This window comes from Haliotis asinina, chromosome 11 (assembly GCF_037392515.1).
Source record: "Haliotis asinina isolate JCU_RB_2024 chromosome 11, JCU_Hal_asi_v2, whole genome shotgun sequence".
In the NCBI taxonomy this organism is placed as follows: Eukaryota; Metazoa; Mollusca; class Gastropoda; order Lepetellida; family Haliotidae; genus Haliotis; species Haliotis asinina.
Genome location: NC_090290.1, coordinates 4,229,196 through 4,251,406, shown reverse-complemented (window position 1 = coordinate 4,251,406; position 22,211 = coordinate 4,229,196). Strand labels below are relative to the sequence as shown.

General features: G+C 40.6%; 1 protein-coding gene across 1 annotated transcript in view; it reads left to right on the top strand.

Moving 5' to 3' along the window:
- LOC137256095 (sodium- and chloride-dependent glycine transporter 1-like) overlaps positions 1 to 22,211 on the top strand; it is a 57,145-nt gene that overhangs the window by 3,033 nt on the left and 31,901 nt on the right. The window contains exons 2-4 of the mRNA XM_067793795.1: positions 9,711 to 9,931; positions 14,408 to 14,539; positions 14,908 to 15,181. Of these exons, the coding sequence (XP_067649896.1) occupies positions 9,736 to 9,931; positions 14,408 to 14,539; positions 14,908 to 15,181 (602 nt within the window). The 5' untranslated portion in view covers positions 9,711 to 9,735. The remainder of the gene's footprint in view (positions 1 to 9,710; positions 9,932 to 14,407; positions 14,540 to 14,907; positions 15,182 to 22,211) is intronic.

Sequence of the window (22,211 nt, the reverse complement as noted above, 5' to 3'; positions counted from 1 at the left end):
ATCTTAAGAAAAAAAAGTTCAAATATACCCTAAATTTAAGCAATACATAACTATATATCATTCAACTAATGACTTACAATATAAACTAGAATTTTATCAGTTAAAAGGTAGCTAAAGTGGCATTTTAAAAGTTGGTATGATGAGGATGAAGACTATTATGGATAGACAACTTCTTTCTTGGAATGGATGTGACGTTACGGCGTAGATTCTAACACCGTTATTAAGCAAAATCTACAGCAGTCACCAACATCCTGAAGAAGGCCTCACATCTACTCGTCCAAGAAAGAGTACAGCATCATCAGAAAACCAAAACCATCGTATTCAACAGCATTATGCGACAACAACAGAATCTCCAACGTCTGTGGAACCCCGAGACTTACAAAAATATGAGAAAACTGCAGACCAAGGCCAATCAGAACGTAGACGCAGCCACACATATATTGCAAATTGTCAGAAAGGGCTACCGCAACTTGCTCCAGGTGGAAAGTTGATTATCTAAGACACCAAATAGCCAACATATTACAAAAGAATAACTCTCCCAAAACAACTAAACACAACCTTAACAATGCAGGAAAGTAAACATTGAAAAATTTACAGTCTGATCCAGCAATCACCATCGCCCCAGCAGACAAAGGCAGAGCTACCGTCATCATGGACACCACTGATTTCATCACCCTAACTGACAACATCCTCAAAGACCCTGCACCTACAAACAGCTGAAGAAAGGCCCTACCGCCCTGCTTCAACGAGACCACAAAAAACCCTCTAAACGAACTTCGGGATAAAAAACGAGATCGGCCGAACTCTACATAAGCAGCTCACAGTTCCCCATCCTACACCCGAGCCACCATCAAGGTCCGCAGAATTGTGCAAGAAGATCAGCACTATCACCAAGCCAAGAAAACTTATCAGGTATGGTGTGGTTGATCTTTTCACAAATATACTAACAGACGAAGCCCTAGTCATCATTAGAAGAAAAGTAGAAGGCATCCATGATGACCTCGACACCCATCCCACAGTGGAAAGATTCATCCGTCTCATCCACTCCAGTATAAGCTCAATATACTTTACCTGTTCTGATAAAATCTACCAACAAACCCATGGTCTACCAATGGGCTTACCTCTCTATCCCATCATCACCGAGATCTACATGACAGACCTGGAAGAAAAGGCCCTCCTCACCTCGCCCGTCACACCAATATGCTGACTCCGGAAAGTTGACGACACCTTTGTACCCGAACATGCATACATACAGGTACTGACAACTTTGCACTTGCACACACTTATCTATAAGGGTAATAGGAAAAAGCACAGACTGCTTGAGTGCTTTGTTACGTGCATACCACATCATGGTCCCTAGTATGGTGATCAACCTTCAGTTGTTGGCGATCTATATCCCCCTTTTAATGGTTTAATAGCAATTAGAAGTCCAATTTTAGAGATAGACACTAGTTTTATTTTTTATGTCTGTGACAGTCTAGTTGTTTTACTGTTCTTCTATGACAGATTTTGCAATGAATATTGTTTATAAACGCCCATTTTATGCTCGTCACGAAAAATTGCTGATGTGACTGTACTGAAGGTTTCGTATCTCAGACCAAAGCCACCTGGAGCAATCAACATAATGTTGTAGCCTAAAACGTTTGTAGACTGAAGATCTGACTTGGGCTTCCGACAGAGACTTGTAATAGTTTCTTTGTTTACAATATTCACTGCGCTAAGAGACATTTCTGTAACGTCGAAAAATATTTAGCGCCGTACGGACACTTAACTTTAGCAAGTTGGTCCAAATGACTTTTTGTGTATGCACATTATAGTTTTGAGTTAGCATCTATCATTTCATTGTCATTTCATGGTCTTTTAGCTATACCACGAATCATTGTGTGTTGTTTACATTGACATGACACTCTTTGTACAACTTCATGAGATATAAATGAACTAGATGGACATCGTGGAGCATGTTGATGCCCCTCACGATTTAGACGCTCACCGCTAGATGTCCACACGTGCTGTGGACGTGTGTAGCATTTGAGCAGTACGTCCTAATGGTATATAACGGGTCCATCTACTATATGCAACACGGACGTATGGATCGTCTATACAGGTAAGCTATGAGCCTTGTCCAATGATAAGGGGTCACAGTCGTGTTTCCTTGGAACCTGGCGTGGGACAGGCTGCTATAGAAGACAGACGACAAGCACGCTATGTTAGTTTGTCATCTTGTTTCGTCTGTTGTACACATTAGTGTACACACGCCGTACGGGGTGACTAGATGAGCAGACGGTACTACTCCATAACACTTTCTCCTTTTCGTTAAGAATAGACAATCATCATTTCGTTTACTTAGGCAACTACCAATTCAGGCTTCTTGATCTGCCAGCCTTTCATGCTGAACGAAAGTGAGTCTATGACTCCATCCTCCTTGTAATCTTCGGGTGTATCGGTTACACCATGTTGCTGTGGCGCAAGCGATTCCAAGACCACCATTTGCCTGAAATGCTGTACTGTGCCACTGAGGCGCCATTGATTCCGATGATTGGCTCCCCGTACTGTCATGAGTAGCGTCAGCTTCACAGTGCTGCTGTGGCTCCAGTGATTCTTCAAAACCGACTCAAACCCATCCATTCGTCGTGCAAATGACGTTAGAGCCAAATTAGCTTTTGCACGTGCAGTCGATCACGTAATGTTCGCATCGAAGTTTTCTTCATTTGCACATGTTTGCATTGGCCTCAAAAATTGAAAAACACTTTTAAACCACAGTTCTAACAGTACTTTAAATGCCACGATTGTCAAATGTGCAACGTGAACGTGCCGTTGGCATGTTGCAAGCGGGAAGAGTACTATTGACGTCGACAGAACAATGGAATGCAGCCGTTGTACTGTGTATGACTTCCGAGGTCGTCTACAACAAATTGGCACCGCTTCGGATCGCCCAAGGTCGTGTCATCCACGTGTCAGTCACGAGCAGGAGACCGTCAAATCGTCCTACGTCACCTATCTGACAGATTTCTGCCGGCTACACAAACCAGGGCTGAGATGTTTAGAGGTCGACTGTCCTCTCAGACCATTCGAAATCGGTTGCGGGCTGTGAATCTCCATTCTGGACGTCCATATTGTGACTTGACATTCTGTATACCAATGTTTTGTAGCCTAATGGAACTGATTGTGGCACTGTCAGTGTATCAAGTACATCACACAGATCTCAGCAATGAAATAATTTAGTGAAATTTACCATCTCTTGTTCTTTTATAGTGCTCTGAAGACAGAATGTGAAGTTTCTTTTTTTTTACTCTTTTTGAGTCTTCTCCCACGACAAATGCCCTATCTGTGCTTCTCAAATCATGAATTTGCGTCTGTTTCCTTGGTTTTCCTTTAGCTTTTTCCTGGTCTTTTTCCATTGCATCATGCAGATGCTAAAGACATGGCAAAGACTTGTCTTTGTTTTTCTGCGGAGCCACCCTGTGGGCCAAAGCTTCAAGCCCATACACTTCTCTCACAAACAAGATATCAAGTTTTCAAGATTAGACTCATAGTGAGAACATTATTGACTAAAGCCTGTTCTACTCTCCTCACCGCCGTCTTTGATATTTATGCTGGTTGGGGATGTTACGACTGCCGTTTTGTTATGACTCGGCGTTCTCAGGCGCTCTTATAGCTGATACGCGAGTTTTGTTTCCATTTCAAGCGATTAGTTTTCCTGAACAGAGCGTTTGTTTTGGTTTCACGTTTGGAAGCATGTTTTCCTGTTTCGTTATATATGATTTCAGTTTTGATGATTTGTTCACCGTTTGTATGGAATGCCCGCAATTGTTTCCAGGCACTTTGATATGCGGAGGGTAATTAACTTGAAGTCGAAAGTAAATCTCAGCAACTTGGCCTCATTGGAAACTTTGATGGGAGTGCAAGTTAATAATGTGCGTCTCTTACATCTGCAAGCTGTATATTATATGTCATTCATATATTGATAGAACTATAATTAACAGGATTAAAAAAGCAATATTGTATTAGCTGGTGAACCTATTTGTAGTTTGTAAGTACATGTGCAGATACAGGAATGTGTTTTTATTAATATAATCGTTTAGGTTATGGTAACCGAATAGGAGTGTCTTTGTTCCAAGTTTATCAATACCAAAGACCCAAGACGTGCTGCAACTATTCCTTAGTTACGTGTTTCAGTATCTCTTACCGCAATTGTAATATGTCGTTGGCAACACGGATTGTTCCGACAGTCCTGAGGGACTGTTTCTGACTTTTGACGTTAGACACAAAGGTATCTCGCATAATACAGGATCGTTTATACGCGCATATTGTACTGACTGGATACGTATGCATATGGTGTGCGTACACAATCGGATACGTATTTGTTTGCATATTTAACCAGGTGAAATCTTTATTGTGTGTGGATGCTGCATAATTATAGGATATTAAACGAACGTTAAAACCTAAAGCTCGTGACAAACCAAAATTATTTCACTCGGGACATAAACTTGATATGAAAGGGGAACGAGTTTTGTATCCTATTTATTACCCACGTTCGAAAAAGTGAAAAAATCGTTTAAAAAAGCAATATTTTGCTTTCCTTTATAGATCTAAAACCATGTAACGCAGATTAATACACCATATTGATGATTGGAATGTCAAAAGCTTCACTCCAGTAAAACGTACGCTGAGCAGAGGCACTGTGTTTCATATACGGCGACTAATCACAAGAAAATAACAAATTAAGACAGAATCAACTCGTAATCAAAATTTAATTCTTTTCAGTTGATGATTTGTTTTCAAAAGGAATAACATAATTCATCAAAACACTTGCGAAGTGTAAATATTTTGAACTTGACTAAGTGACCTAAATCTTGCCTGAACGTTAGTCGGCCATCGCTGTCGGGCTAGTCGTCATGTTGAGAAGTGATCAAATGAAGATTCTAGGGAGCATTTAAATAGGAGCGGCAAACTCAACAGCAAAGATGAATGTGAATAACAGGGAACTGTATGTCTCAAATAGTTGAGCTTAATGTTCTCCATCTGAGGACGAGTTACTGTAAATAATTCGGCGAAGCTTTGCGCAGGATGCCAGTGAGGCCTTCTCATCTCGGCTTGGAATTCGATGTTTAAGTTGAAGACTCCACCGAAAATTGGGTCTGAAAACACAGCCTACAACCTCGAAAGAAGATGATTTCAAACCTATTGTGTTCAGATTCTGGGAAGTGCTTTTGACCCCTACATAAGAAACCACGGGAGGCATGGCAGTGACAATATGTTTGTGCGGGAGGACGCGAATGGATGTGACAGGCAGTGACAGAGATACAAGAGCGCCGCTCGTCTTTTGATGTTGTGTGTTACAGAGTAGTCCTGACAACATACACGCAGAAGGTATTCAATCTCTTGATAACATTCACAACTCTTCCAACCAATTGTCCGACAATTTTGATGAAATCAACTTTTACGGGCGACGCCATATTTGTTTACACTCATGAGAGGCCTACTAGACGTATTTGTTTACGTGTTTTTATAGATTGTTTTATTTTAGTTTTTATTACAGAAACTTGAGTTATCATAGAATTGAAAATAATGCTAGTAACCACACTAAATGAAATAAATTTTATCTAATTCCATAGAAGTGTTTTCGTTTTACATGCTCTCAGGTGTGAAAACTTGAATGAAAATCATGAATGGAATGAGTGATGAAAGTAGTACGAGGGTATCTTCTTCAGCTACCCTAAAAAAAAAATCAGTCACAGCGGAAATGACATCATCATTACTTGCAAAATGGCGACCGGCGAGTTCCTTTTTCATTTTGGGGAACAGGTGGAAGTCAGAAGGAGCCAAATCAGGTGAATAATTAAGGAAGATGGTCAATGAGTTCAAAGCCACAATCGCGGATTGTTGACATGGCCACCACCGATTTGTGAACAGGCGCATTGTCTTGGTGGAAGAGGACACCTTTAGCGATCATCCCTCGTCGTTTGGCTTTGATTGCTTCTCGCAACTGGTTCAGTAGATCAGCATTGTATCTGCCGTTGGTAGTTTGACCTTTTTCAAGATAATCAAAGAGCAGAATACCCCTGGAATCCCAAAAGACTGATGCCATCACCTTTCCAGCTGAAGGAACAGGCTTTCTTCGGAGCTGGTGAATCAGGATGCTTCCACTGTTTTGACTGTAGTTTCTGGTTGAAAGTGATGTATCCAGGTCTCATCCACGGTTACAAATCGTGCCACAAAATCATCGGGATCTGCTTCAAAACGACGCAAATTGTCAAGGGACGTCTGGAACCTGACACGTTTCTTTTCTGCTGTCAAGAGCTTTGGCACCCATCTTGCAGAAACTTTAGTCATTCCTAATTCGTTGGTGATAATATGCTCAACCCTCTCATGAGAGATGCCCACTACACTAGCAATATGTCGAGTAGTCAATCGTCGATCATCCATCAACATATCGAGCACTCGCGTGATGTTTTCTGGAGTGGTTGCTGTTGAAGGCCTTCCTGAGCGTGGGACATCATCAAGGCTTTGTCTGCCACGCTTAAATCTGCAGCCCTCTTCTTTACTGTGGAAAATGAAGGAGCATCATCCCCTAGAGTGGAGACCATGTCAGCATGTATCTGTGTTGGGGACATCCCTTTCTTTTGCAAGTACTTGATGACTGCCCTGTATTCAGTTTTGTCCATTTCTGATGATTTCAGAGGGTAGGTTTACCAAAAGAGCTGTAGTTGAGATAAAACTATTAGTACGTTTGTAGTTCTTGTGTCTATGATTCACTAAATGATTGTCCTCATTGGTGGCAAACACCTGTCTCTTCCTGGTGGGAAAAAAACACTCAGACTGAAAACTTTTCAGCCAACCCTCGTACCAGTAATGTCAAAGTTCACGTATTAGCCTATCAAATTACTCGAAGGTGTTATGACACATATGTGTCCTAACACTTTGTTATGAAACACCTATACGAAGTACCACGTGGGTAATAATAAAGTTTATCTGTGCACTATTGTATATCACTGTGCATATCACTATTGTATATCACTATTGTACATCACTGTGCATATCACTATTGCATATCACTAGTGTATATCACTATTGTACGAGTGTAGCACAAAGTACATGTGTAGTTTGAGAGGACCCGTGAAGGTCCGGGGTAGAATAGGCCTTCAGGGATCGGATGGTCAGGCTTGCTGACTTGGTTGACACATGTCATCAGTTCCCAATTGCACAGGTCGATGCTCATGTTATTGATTACTGGATTGTCTGGTCCAGACTCGATTATTTACAGACCGCCGCCATATGTCTGGAATATTGCTGAGTGTGGCGTAAAACTAAACTCACTCACTCACACTCACTGTAGTGTGAGAGAGTTGAAATTTATCATCATATCGACAATATTTCAGCAATAACGTGGCAAGTACAATTAATTGGTGTACATAATGATAAATGACAAACCATAAAATATTGTCGACGAAGAACAATAAAATCTCAGAAACGAATTTAAAACTTTTAATAATATATTAAATCTGAAACAGCTGAACGATAGATGGCAATATAATATAAAACAGGCTATAGATTGCCAGCAACTTATGGTAGATCACTATACTAGGCACCATGATGTGGTTTGCAGGTAACATAGCACTCAAGCAGTCTGTGATATTACCCTTATAAATAAGTGTGTGCAAAAGCTAACTTGTCAATATCTGTATGTATGCATGTTCAGGTGCGCGTATGTGGACAAATGTATATGGTTTGATGAAAGCATTCATGTATACAACGCTGAGCGTGGACCTTGGGATGTGTATGTATGTTGTACATATTTAGCGAACCAGCTTGAAATCGCTATTCTGAAAATTCTCCGTTGTCTGTAGTTTTTAGGTTTTTCTTTCCATAAAGACGCATATTGCCCTTTTGGTTCAGTAATATCATGGTTATGACTTATTTCTTTTTCTCTTGTTTTCTTTCTTTTCATTGTTTCTGTCCAAATCATGATAACGTGTGGTGTAGGTCAGGGGCAAAATGTGTCCACAGCAATGTGTCCACAGCAAACCACTGCTGGTGGTAAAAGGCGGCCTAATTGGGCAACCAATTTCAGGTGGGATACGTCCCTTTGTCGGTGGAGGAAAGTAATCTGAGGGCTGAGGGAACTGGTTTACAGGAACAGTGTTCCTTAGCCCAACACACCACTTTGACGGTTGCTTCACTCAGACGGGTGATTGAATGGGCCCGGTTCTGGGACTGGAAGAGAACACATTCTGATTTAGAGAACGAATCATCTGTGGATAAAATTGTTGCGGAACTCAAGGAGTAAGGTGTCCTTGAAGCTGTTTCAGTCATATAATGTATCCCTAGTTCAAGCATCCCCAACAAACGTCCAACGATCAACAGATGTTCCAGAAGCTAAAACGAAAAGGGGTGCAATTAGGAATTACACGAAAGTTAAACGTTCAGAACGTATACCAAAAGCTCAAATAAATCCTGCGTTCTATCAATATATTTGGAGGATATGGATGTTTCGCTATGACAAACCGCTCGATCACGGAGTCATTCTCCGAAGCTCCCTCCATAAATAACAAACAAAACATTAATACAGTGGAACTGTCGAGTGTTCAGAGCTAATTTTGATGAAGCGAAACTTCGTGCACATGATTATGATCCCATATCATTTTGAATTCAAGTAGCGTATTTGAAGGAAAATGATCATCTTACCTTATGGCATTAAGCAAGGGGCACCCGACAGTCCCGTTTCATTAAATACGAACCTACAGCCTGTGACTGTCTGTCTAATTTCCCATATCGCTATGTTCATTGAATGTTCCCCCATTGTCAACACTTAATACAATGAACAGCAAAAGGAACTCAAGTTTTAAAAAAAAAATTAAAATAAGCAATGTAGATTTTGCTTTTATTTTATCGATCATTGTTGAGGTTGTTCACTTTCTTTTGCCCACTAGTTTATAAGGTTTACATCGAGATTTTATCAGGTAAAAATGCATGCCTAAAATCATGAGAGAATTACATCAAATTCGCAGGTCTGCTCATGAGTCATTACGGTTAAAAACGGTATGGAGACGGTATGAAGTCATAGAATGGCGTTTTTCCGTAGGCTATGGAAAGACACACAAAACACATTCGTCGTGGAATACATAACAGTTTAATCTTGTATTTTAACTACAACAAATCAATTAAAAGGGGTGACACAATGTTCATGAGACACAATGATCATGAAGTATGGGACTAACGAATCAAAATGATAACGTGAAACATGCGACAAAGATGTATCCAGGCTGGAAGAGACAGGTATGGCGCGGATCAAATGAGTGGAGCGCCAGAGCTACCATCTCCCCAAGAATATGGAACGACCATAATTGTTAAGTAGTTGTGGAATGGTTTACTGACGCCCAATAGCCAATCCAATTCTGCGACCCGAAATTTTGGGGGACAAGGCAGAGATGGTAACGCACGGTTTGCCTACAGCACGTGGAAATCATATTTACTTTTCGATTTTTTAATTTAGTAATGCATGTTTCTTTATATAACATCCCAAGTAACACATAACTTTTTCCATAACAGCGACAAACATGCACCACGATATGACCGAATAATCGCACTGGCCAGCACGTTTGATCAGATTCAAACGTCAATTAGTGGTGGTGGTGTTTTATTCTTTGTCCTCATGTGTTTTAGTTGACTAAATTGTGATTTCTATATTTACATGTCACACTGACTTACAGGTTGAGACAACATCCAGTACTGACCATGCCAAGGCAAGAGGACAGTGATGCAGGAGTTCCTATCACGGAGCTTTCTTGTCAAGGAGAAAATAAGGGTGAACCTGCACAACAGAGACAATCCTGGAGCCGACATCTGGAGTACATGCTGACAATGGTTGGCTTCTGTGTTGCATTAGGAAATATACTGAGGTTCCCCTACATCTGCAATAGAAACGGTGGAGGTAGGAATATTGTGTGTATACTGTTCTGCAGCCTATGATTATTGATGACTACTTCGGGTGTTATTGAAAACTTGCCAATGCCTTAAAGGCAGGAGGTCTGTCATAATCGTTGAATTTATTTGCTATCATGTTTCACGCATGTTGAGCGTCGTACCAAGAACGGACTTTGAAGTCAACACCAATGGCATGGCGATGTCAGTAGCAGAAGCAAGGAGCCATGCCACCCTGTCTCTTAGATATGTTGTTTATGCCAAGGAAGAGTATCCACTGACAAGGTGCTGGGCAATCTCTGTGAATTTATTACATAATCGACATTTCATATACATGGTCTTGTAGAATCATAAATAGGCGATTGCGAGTGAGAACTGATTGGCCCAGGGCAGCGAAAAGAAAGGCCTCAGTTCACATTTAAGACCAGCTGATGTCATCCAGGCATACATGTAGTTGGGTTACTGTTCTCTTCTACACATTGCATGTACAATCCAGCGGGCTCTCAGAAGGTTTCTCCACAAATGACCGACTCTGGGAAGACTTGATGAACATCCTCATCTGAGAAAAGTTGGTTAAAGATTAAAGAAGTTGACATCCATAACATTTTCTCTTATACATGTTTAATGTCATTCGCCACCACTCGCCCCTTTCTGTAACCTCCAACAAGAAGACGAAAGGCTATTCGGCTTTCCCCGGAATAACACGAGTTGATCACGAATGGTGTAATGTAACCAGTAATCAATTCTGGACCCATGCGACGACTCGCAGTTCTGAACACGCCTCTAGTTTACTGTCATCGTTATACCGTGCAGCAGTGCATGTCACCAACCGTACATTTTACCAACCCTGTCATGCTTAAAGTATCTGTGGAATTCCTTGGTTTTTTTGACATGCATCATCAGAGGATCATTCAGAAATAGATATGTACAACAGTGCACAAAATATAGTGCGTGAGTGAGTGAGTGAGTTAATATTTAACGTCACATCGGCAGTATTGCAGCCATATCGTGACGAGAACATTCTTGAAAAAAGAAATTTATGTAAATGATAAAAAACTGTCGACGAAGGACAATAACACAACTAGAATATCACAATAGGAAATAAATCTAGCGTGAAAAGTTAAAACTAATATCACTATTCAGACAATACAATATAAAAACAGGCTATAGATCACCAACAACGGATGGTAGATCACCATAATAGAAGCCATGGGGACTTACAGTACTTCTGCTAACTGCATGGTCCCTAGCTGGATTTACACCATCCCCTCAGCTGCTGGTGATTGTATGCAAGATTCGCCACATACTAAAATGACAGAAATACTACGGCTACAAAGAATGGACGATTAAATTTCACTTCAAATATTTTGGGACTTAAGCACCCTCTCAGGAGGACAATAATTTTACGGTACATCAACCCCCCTCGAGGATACGGTGAGATATAACAGACAATCGACCCAGTCATGATCACATGCATTGTGTGATTATAATCATGGACCTGTGGTACCTCAGTTACAGTCGCCTGGTACAGACAACTATTTCAAAGCCTTTCATTCGCATTCATGAGAGGCTGTTGTGGCACAATCAAACTTCAGTTTCATAGCAAAGTTTCAAACTGGTTTAATTCTTTGTTGACTCTGCTAATAATGGTTAAGGAAAAACGTGACAGACACCATCAGAGAGAGACCGGGGCCGAGTTTAGGCACTGACCAGAGCTAGTCTCAGAGTGTTGGGGTTCCACAGGTTAAGCTGCTGGACTTCTGGGTCTGGTTCCTCCTAGACTGCTCGGCTGGTCTTGCTCTGGTCTGTGTTCAGCGCCCCCCTGTGCCTCACTACTGACTTCGTTGTTTATGTAGGGATTTCTTAGCTAAATGACTGGGACTTTTTCACTACTTGGCGACCACTGCCAATCACAAACTGTCCAATTTCTGCCTCTTATGTTAATCTGTGGTCGAACCAACTAGTGTATCAACTCAGTCAGCAATAGTGTCATTATTGACCCTCTCATCGTTAGCTCTGGACTCATGACATCATTTCCTGTTATCACAGTTGGCAGGACTGTTCATGTGACATCCTCGAATGCATTTTGTTTTTAACAAGATGGTCAGCCACCGGTCAGTCTGTGGTACACTGCCTTTTGTGTTATACCGTTTGTGTTCATCCTTAATCTTTTGTTTCGAGGTGAATCTTAAATGCTTCTCATTATTTTTAGAGAATATTCATTTTGTTTTCTAAATGTGTTCTTCTTGGCCCATTTTCCTTTCTTCCCGTCCAAATCCTTAATTTTGCCTCATTGGAGAAAAGACGCATTTATTTGTTTAATTGGCCTCGCGTGTTTCCGAAGGTAAATCACATACTTCGTCTGAAATAGGGTTAAACAAACCGTAAACAGAGTTTTCGGAAAGAACGGAAGAGTTTGGGTCAGAATTTTTTGGATCCAATTGGTTTTATGGCTTAATGGCTTTTCACAAAGTAAAACGAATTTACGCGACGCCCGTTAGAAGTTCTGAGTCTGCAGCCACATCCTGTTCATGTGATGGTTCCACCAGTTGTGGGTTCAACTGGGTCACGGTGCCGGAGTCGGCATGGAGGTTTTTTCAACGCAGCGTAAGCGACGTGCCGTAAATACGTGAATTTTCAGTCGCTTCGCACACTCAAGAAGTGTGGTTTTATGATGGTTGGACCAAGATGTTCATTGTCGGGTACCCTGGGGCAAGTCGCATCTCCAGTGTGGTTCGTTTCATTATTTGAGGAAGGCTGACCTGGCCGCTGAAGTAAAAGATCGAATAACCCCATGATTCGGGGTCCAGCCCTAACTGGGTGATGTACGTTTAGTTCAGGAATGGAATTCCCTTATCTAAGTATACCACGAAGAGATGCACATCATCAGGCCATCTTGTTATCGCATCTGTTTGACGTAACCTATCGATTCCAACTGTTACGACTAATCTCAAGATATCCTAATCCATCTTTGGGGAAACAGATTACTAAACGAGTGTCTGTCAGGTACCATTTATGTTACAGCGAGTTGTTTCTACACGTACTGAATGAACGAAAGCAACTTAAGTCCGGTTTGAAACAACTCGTTGTAAGATAAATGGTATCTGACACGAATACAGTAATCTGTTTCTTACACACCATTAAATCGCACCATTTCATGGCCGAATATATTCACATTTCATACTTTCATATCTTAGCTGCACAATACTACACAAGACAAGTTGAACGTTTATGAATGAGTGACGTCACTTCGCTGTCTAATCACTACTCACCCCAAGGTTGAACCTCCACAAAAAAGGTTCTGCCACATTTTCTGGCCATCAAGGAAATAGAGAAAATGCAAACTAGATATGATTATTGAAACTTGATTAAACACTCTAAATCGATGAAGTTCCCTTGTATTTTGTAATTCTTGCAAGCAAAACCTTGTGACGTCACCGTTATCGTTTGGTGGTTGTCGTCATCGGAAGATTGTTTTGGATATATGTGCACACTGGGGACCTGTACTTGTGTGAACAGATTACTTCCTGCATGTTATGAAGACATGGACTTTGCATTATCAGCGGTTCCTGTATACATATGCTCGATTGAAAGGACGTGTGTCGCTATTTGCACTCATGAACCCTCGCATACGTTCCATTGCTTCAATGACTGTGTCCTAGTTCTTATTATCATGAGTGAGTTTGAGTGAGTGAGTGTAGTTTTACGCCGCACTCAGCAACATTCCAGCTATAAGGCAGCGGTCTGTAAATATTCGAGTCTGGACCAGACAATCCAACGATCAACAGCGTGAGCATCGATCTGCGCAATTGCGAATCGATGACATGTGTCAACCAAGTCAGCGAGCCTGATCACCCGATCCCGTTAGTCGCCTCTTACGTCAAGAACAGTCGCCTTTTATGGCAAGCACGGGTTGCTGAAGGGCTACTCTATCCCGGGACCTTCTCGCGTCTGAGTGAGTTTGATAACACTGGAATCACATAGTAGCTCGGAGCAGGAAGACGGCCTTCATCGATAAATTCACCATGTTTATTAGTGAAAAATTAATAGATACATTATGCATATTGTCTAATTGTTTTTCATTGTATAGATATCTGTTTATGTTTCAATCACGAAAATGACAGGTAGTTGTAAAGGTTCTCAAGGCACAAATCGATCGAAGCATGACTCATCAATGTATTTTAATCAGAAAAATAGTCTGTTATAACCTGACCCTAGGTCATCACCATGGAGTAGCCAATCACTGGATTAAAAAATGATCTCACACATACGCGAGATAACAGTTTTCTCACATGGGTTTCTCACCCACGTGTGCGCAAGAAATATAAATCACGTGCTGACTAGACAATGTTATATCATTTGGACATATAGAGGCAAACACAATTCCATAAACAATTTTATACTTCCCCGACAAAACCTTCAGAAACAGACATAAAGTGTGAGGATTGTGTGATTATCTAAAAGGGGAACTACACGTACATTTCAGGAGCTTTCCTCATCCCCTTCATCTTGCTCCTTTGTATCACTGGGTTCCCATCGTTCTTCGTGGAGGCGACTATTTCTCAGTTTTCTGGAAAGGGCGCAAAGAAAGTTTGGAGCTTCTGTCCTCTGCTTAAAGGTCAGTGTCAAAGTATATATTCATTGATTATTTAGGATCAGTCTTTAAGCGATTTAAGCGATGTGATGCTACTATAGTTATCAATTTGTTTATTGTCACCTTCATGAATACTACTCCGTATAGTTACACTAATTTATCCTTAATTAATTTGATGGCACTAAAGGATATAACACGTTTGTACAGAATGAACACCATTACAAGGGGTTGTTGAGCCATCTGTGAAACAGTACTAGTGTGGTGCCTATCGTAGCATTGCCAACAGTTAAGTAAGGTTCTGTTAACTGAAAACAAGGCTGTACGGGAGAAAATAGAGAAATGGCACCGGATGATCAGAGTCGATGTCTGATTTTGAGTTGTGTTATACGTAGGTGTTGGTGTTGGCTCCCTTTTGATGAACTGTTTGTACATGCCATATTACACCCTCTTCCTGGCCTGGTCCATCTACTACATGGTGAAGTCCTGCTCCAGCGTCCTACCCTGGACAACTTGTGGCAACAGCTGGAATACAGACCTGTGTGTAGAAGACGCGAATACAACCTACAATGATAACAATACATTTATGGCACGGAACACATCAGAAGCTATCACCTTAAAGGGATATCGGGAAAATGGAACTCGCACACCTGCAGAAGAATTCTTTCGGTGAGACATAAACTACTGACAAAATAAAGTTATAACCAACTTCACTTAACCCCAAAATAGAAGCTATGACTGACTTCATTTGAAGCAAAAATAGAAAGACGTATGCGAGATGTAGGACATTTTTTCTACACAGTCCAATAATTTAATTAAAAATTCATTGCAATACTTGTTATTAAGATAGAGTAAAGGGATCACCATTCAAAAAGGGCTTAAAGGACCACTAAACTCAATTGTTTGGTACTCTTTTTATCGCTGCATAAGAAAGACTACTGGACATCCATGAATGACAACACACATCTCCTCGCTGACGCCGTTGTATATCAGCGGATGGTGGAGGAAATACGTCCAAACATACCGCTCAAAGGGTTATTTTTAGTTAGATAAGCTCCCCTCGATGTTTAGAAATGTTGTCGTTTGTGGACCAACGTTGGCTGTCCCCAGTATTTACGTTTTTATTCATATTGTTATATTTTTGTAGAATTATTAGTTACTTCTCCTACCCTTCTCGACCCCACCCCCTACCCACACAAACCAACAAACACACACACCCATGGGCAATTAGTGCACTTAAACATAAACAAGAATATAATCAATTAAAAAGTAAATGTAGTACATGTGAATACGCATTTCCAGATGGTTTCAAAGATGATGGCGCTACTGCATGTTCCACTGGCTATGAATCCAGAGCAATATCTCCTAGATTACCAGATGACTGTTCAATTTGTACAGCCTAAGCCGATGCCACAATAGAAGAGATTAAATATATTATTATATAACACAGTAATTATAAATAATGTATTATATTTTTAGACTCCCTTTCGGCAGTGAATAATTTTTCTTGCAAACATACACTTTTAATCGAAATATTATGTTATGGACTTGTTTCTGGCCAATATAATATAGTCCTCTCTTCGTTACCCAACCATGCTGAAATCTCTGCTAACATGATGGTCTATTGTGCTGCTAATGCAACACTCAAAAATTTATGACACAACTTCTCATTCCATAGTTTATACATTACACAACAACCATGAGACCGTAAATCCATGATCTGATGGAAACAAAGTGGAACACTCGATTAAGTGTAAAATACATTAATCTTATAAAACCCTATATTGTTTACACTTACCTTGGTTGTCAGTTCAGATTTCGGGAGATCATTACGCGATGATGTCGCATTCACCATACTAGATATACACACAAATATTTATTGAAAAGTGAGGCTCCTCCGTTTTGCATGCCTTGTGATGAATGACTGACTGTACGGATTTTGGCATCACAATGTATAAATATTTCAATGTAAAAACAATTAAGGATGTTCTTCCTAGTACTGTCAATTTGCATCTAAAATTAAATGAATTGTTTGTAGATAGATACATATTTTAGTATTGGTAGTTCAGTTTGGTGCGATTGTTACAGCCTGTAAACACAAAACGGACTGAAGTCTCGTAAAATTATTGTCCTCCTGAGAGGGTCCGTAGTAAATAGCAAATCTGAACTATTTTTCGTAGGATATATGCTATTTTCATGTATGACATGTATTGATTTCGCAACACAAGATATATATCGATATATATTTAACGATTGTCACCCGTGAAGAGCCACCTCCTCGTGGTGGGTGCTGGGTAACGCTAAGAGCTATTCAAATCCCCGTGTGGACCCGGGTCAACTAGGTCCATAACACCCCATTGCTGGTCGCAAGGAGCGACCGAAACGGACAACCTGTTTGCCGTGGGTTGCGTCCCGTGTCGGTGGAGGACGGTAGCCTGGTGGTTGAGGGCAGTGGGAGCCTGAACCGTGTTTCTCCTGCTCAACACTCCACTTTGGCCCTTACTTCACCTAGACGGGTGGTTGAATCGGCCCGATTTTATCAATCGGCTGGTCACGCCGTGCCCTGTGCATGGATATTAGTTTTGATAACTGAGAAAGGGTTAGAACAATTTCGACCATTTTGACTGTGTATGTTCTAACATGTCATAGAATTACATTGCCTAGAGTCCTATGCCAGAAGGCGGTGGCTCATGGGCCAATGTAGTAGGATATGTCTTTTTAAGATATCTTTCTACTTCAGTATATCCACCTGGCATCCTTGGTGTCATCTGGTGGAGATCCACAGATGTAAGGCATCGTCCTTGTTGACACTCCGTGGTGGGTGGGGAGTAGCTGGAGGACAGATAACCACTACAAACATGGCAGCCCCTTACAAAAACGTACTCATGAACCAGAAGATTCAATGTCTTTGGAAGATGACGATCCTTCAACAGAAAAAAATGAACTTTGATCACTGGTCTAGATTTCTAGTCGTGTCGTCTTCCACTGATGGAAATCCTCTAAGGGTTAATCCATTTGCCATTGCAAAGCGTATCGAAGGTGTTAGCTGGGGAAGGTAAAGAAGTTAAAATGTTACGTTCTGGCTGTTTTTTGATTGAGTGCTGGAAACATATTCAGTCGCAGATTCTCCTTTCCACCAAATCTTTAGCGAATGTTCCTGTGCAAGTTTCTCCTCACAGGACTTTGAACAGCAGCAAGGGCATTGTGCGAGATGCAATCCGTTGTCTCTCGGACATTACCGAAGCTGACATTGTCTCAGAATTAAAATCACAAAGTGTTATTGACTTAAAACGTTTTGCAGTGAAGAAAGAGAATGAAACCGTAAAGACAAACACGTACCTGTTTACAATTTGGTCTTCCAGCTCATGCTGAATCACTTAAGGCTGGATACTGTAACTAAAGGCTAGATGTTTTCATCCCGAATCCCGAGATGTTGTAGCTGTCAGAAGTGTAGCCACGGATGTAAGTCATGTCGTAATCCAGCCGCTTGTCATCGATCTGGTGGAACATGCGAGGATGGCAAGTCATGTACAAATAAGGTCGGGCAGGACAACTTAGGAATGGCCAGCGAGTCCTAACTTGACACACAGAAGGTAGCCAGCTACAACGACATATTTTTATTTCATTGGAAAGATCTCGAGGAGATGAACACGAAACGTTCATGTGCCAGTGTGTTCGCGTGTTAATAAGCTCACAAATTGGCTCTGAAAATGCATTTCTGCAGTAATTTCTGGCAGAATTGTTTTCACTGCAGAAATTTCTGACAGAATTTTTTTATTTCACTACCAGAATTATTTTAATTTAACAAAATTAGAGAGTGTGAGTAATGATACTGCTGCGTGAGTGGTAGTTTCATGTTTATTTCAAGTAATAAGCACTTAGCGTGATCAACTGATCTGATATTTTTGTTTCGCTACCAGAATTATCTTAGTTGACTAAGATTAAGCACCATCGTTATATAATTTAATATAGACTTTCTTTATTGTCGTTTTCCCCTGTTTAACGCCCATTAGTACCAGACAAACGAGTATTTTACTGTGTGAATTTGACCATATTTCATTATTGCTTTTACAATTTAAAAGGCATTATTCCCATCCGTTTCATTATAACACAGTTGTAACTTCTTAGTGGATTCACGTCATGAAAAATTAATTTAAAAGTAATTGGTTGCATTTTCTAATCCCAATAAGCCTACATTGTTTTTGTATGCGATATGGGTTGAAGGCGAATACAGGCGAAACCCGACATATACTACATACATACAATAATAACAATATAAGACATGTGAGCCATAATTTGAATTCATCAACATGCCCGAAAAGACCAGCGTACCGGATGAGATGATAAACAATACCTATGCGACAATGCATCAGTGTTCAAAGTGACAATACCACCGAAAATATAATTGCCTCGGCCACCGAGTTTTCACACATGTTAATCCCCATTCAAGAATGACTGATGTGGTACAATATCCCCCTTATATTTGTTATTCCTACCTTTTTTTAACCAAGACCCTAGTGAGTGAATTATCACTCCATCATGACAGAAGCTAGTGAGATAAGTTGATTGGCGTGTTTTCGTAACAAAGGCCAGTGGTTGAAATGTTAAATTGTATAAATGTGTCTGTGAAGATGACAGTTTATATCACTGTTCTAGTGTACCGTCGGCATATTATCAGTTACATGTTTTTCAAACTCGTGGATTCGTACAAAATACAGCGTTAAACAGTTTGAAAATATTCCAATCATCATGATTCATCCATCCACTTATAAGCATACACAATAGAAGAAGTTGTTATCCATAAATATTATATATTGAAATGTCGGGTTTTGTACATACAGACCTTGAAACTGAAAATCTGAGTTTGCACCCACTTCCCCCCGACCTAGTCATCCGGGAAAAATGGAGGTAGTTTGTTTGCAACCCACAGACGTAATAACATGTCATGTGTACAGGAATCGCACCTGCCTGTCTGTGTAGGTACATAATGTGACAGAGACAGACCCCAGGTGCACGAGCCATAAAGCAGTGTAGTTTGTTTACGGTGTATAGCCTGAAAGGTGTTAAGTTGGTCAGTGATTGAAGTTGAGTATTGCATATGTCATTAGCAGACAAGCAGAGTGACATGTGACAAGAAAAGGACATTGCGTTTTGCCTGTGACATAGACTGCTTGTCACAATCAATATAGTTTCTATGTTTCCATAAACATGATTTAAAACATTTTAGTTTTCAGGCTGAACAATGAAATTAGCATTTCTAATACTACACATTTTATTTAAAACATAGGTTGCAAATATGCAGGTACTGTACCAGTGTATTGTTATTAGTGCCGAACCAAGATGCTTGTAACCACAAGAAACATCTCTTGTTCTCCTACTTCGACCGCAACGATAATCTTGCACACATCACTTGTGTTTATACGAGTTGGCTTCCCGCTTCAGGCTAATCACTGCACATGTGATATGGGTGGTGAAACCACTTTTCTCCCTGCCCTGGGGAAGCGTTTATTTAATGGCGTTATTTTTCAACTTCATAACTTTAATTTCCATTTTTGATAATTTGTTACAGAAACAGAATCTGCAAAGAACTTTTTTGTGTTGCATGTGACATTGAACCGACATGACGTACTGGATATACTCTATAAAACGTCTATTGCCCATGCAGCAGCAACTAGCATTGTTTCGGTGTATTCCCCGAGTGGCCGCTCTCTGGTTTGCGCAATTATTAACCGCGGTGTCCACTCAAGGACAACCGTTCCGGAACGATGACCGCTTATACAGACAACCTGATAAACCACCAATTAACAGGTGTGAATACTCGGTGGCCACTTCGGCATAAATCATTGTTTCAACGATGCAATTACATTTTCCCGGGTATTGTCACTTTGAACACTGATGCATTGTCGCATAGGTATTGTTTACCATCTCATCTGGTGCGCTGGTCTTTTCGGGCATGATGAATTCAAATTATGGCTCACATGTCTTATATTGTTATTATTGTATGTATGTAGTATATGTCCGGTTTCATCTCTATTCGCCTTCAAGCCATATCGCATACAAAAACAATGTAGGCTTATTAGGAATGGAAAATGCACCCCAATACTGTTAAATTAATCTTGCACGATGTGAATCCTTAATGCATAAGCCTTTTAAATTGTAAAAGCAATAATGAACTACGGTCAAATTCACACTGTAAAGTACTAGGTTGTCTGGTACTAATAGGCTTTAAACAGGGGAAAACGACATCATTTAACGAAAGTCTATATTAAATTACATAACGATGGTGTTTAATCTTATTCAACTAAGATAATTCTGGTAGCGAAACAAAAATATGAGATCAGTTGATCACGCTAAGTGCTTATTACTTGAAATAAACATAAAACTACCACTCATGCAGCAGTATCATTACTCATACTCTCTAATTTTGTTAAATTAAGATCATTCGTGTATTGAAATAAAAAAATTCTGCCAGAAATTTCTGCAGAAATGCATTTTCAGAGCCAATTTGTGAGCTTATTAACACTTGGACACACTGCCACGTAAACTTGTCGTGTTCATCTCCTTGAGAACTTTCCAATGATATACAATATGTCTTTGTAGCTTGCTCCCTTCTGTGTGTCAAGTTAGGACTTGCTGGCCATTCCTAAGTTGTCCCTCCCGGCCTTAAATCCTCCTTCGTGTGTCAACTGCTCAGCTACAGGTAGCCATCCATCCGCATCAAAGGAATGTCCTACATGGAAACTGCAATCTAAAATCTCTCGAATAAAGCACTACCGTAATGTAAGTTTTCTGGAAGCACGTAAGATTGTTCTAGCCCAAGAACAACCAGGATCTACTTACGCCACCACTGTGTCTACACGACTTTCAGAGCCGAAGACAAACCATGTATCTCTTCAAACAATTGGTTGCCAGACTGACTACACATGGACAAAGACGTCTGCACCTACTTTGATATCTACAGCAGTTCAAGTGAGGCCTCCTCAACAAAGCTCTTGTTCACAAACCATTCCTTCAAGTCAAACAATCATTCAGTCTCAAGCGTCTTGTGATAAAGATGCATCTGTACCTAAGGTACAGTAATTATCACAATCAACTCATTGGTCCAAATCTGACACAACTGTGAAACAAATTACAAAAAACTAAATCAACATCTAAACTTGAATCTGCAAAACAGAACCCTCGTGGAAGAGCCCCAAAAGGGTATAATAATCAGGTCCAACTGTTCAATAAGTTTGGATCACTCGAGGACATGGATGAGTCTGAAAGCAGCCATTTTTGGACACAGAGCTTGTCACCCTCGATAAGAGCTCCTGTTAATCCCCCAAAGAGATAACTTTATCACCCCTAGTACAACGGAACTGCAGAGGATTCGGGACAAATTTGAATGATTTACATCTTTCAGTTCAAGAGTTTGAAACGTCAGCATTCTGCTTACAAGAGACATATCTAATGCAGACAGATCACTTTGACTTGCGTCAGTATAATGGGTATCACTATTTCAGAGGCAAATGGCCTCTGGAGGATCTTCAATCCTTGTTTGGAATGTTGTAATACAGCAATGACTCACTTCACATGTTGCCGTTACTTTGTGCTCCTTATACACTCCGCCTTCATCAACTGTCCAACTGGGGCGGTGGGGTAGCCTAGTGGTTAAAGCGTTCGCTCGTCACGCCGAAGACCCGGGTTCGATTCCCATGAG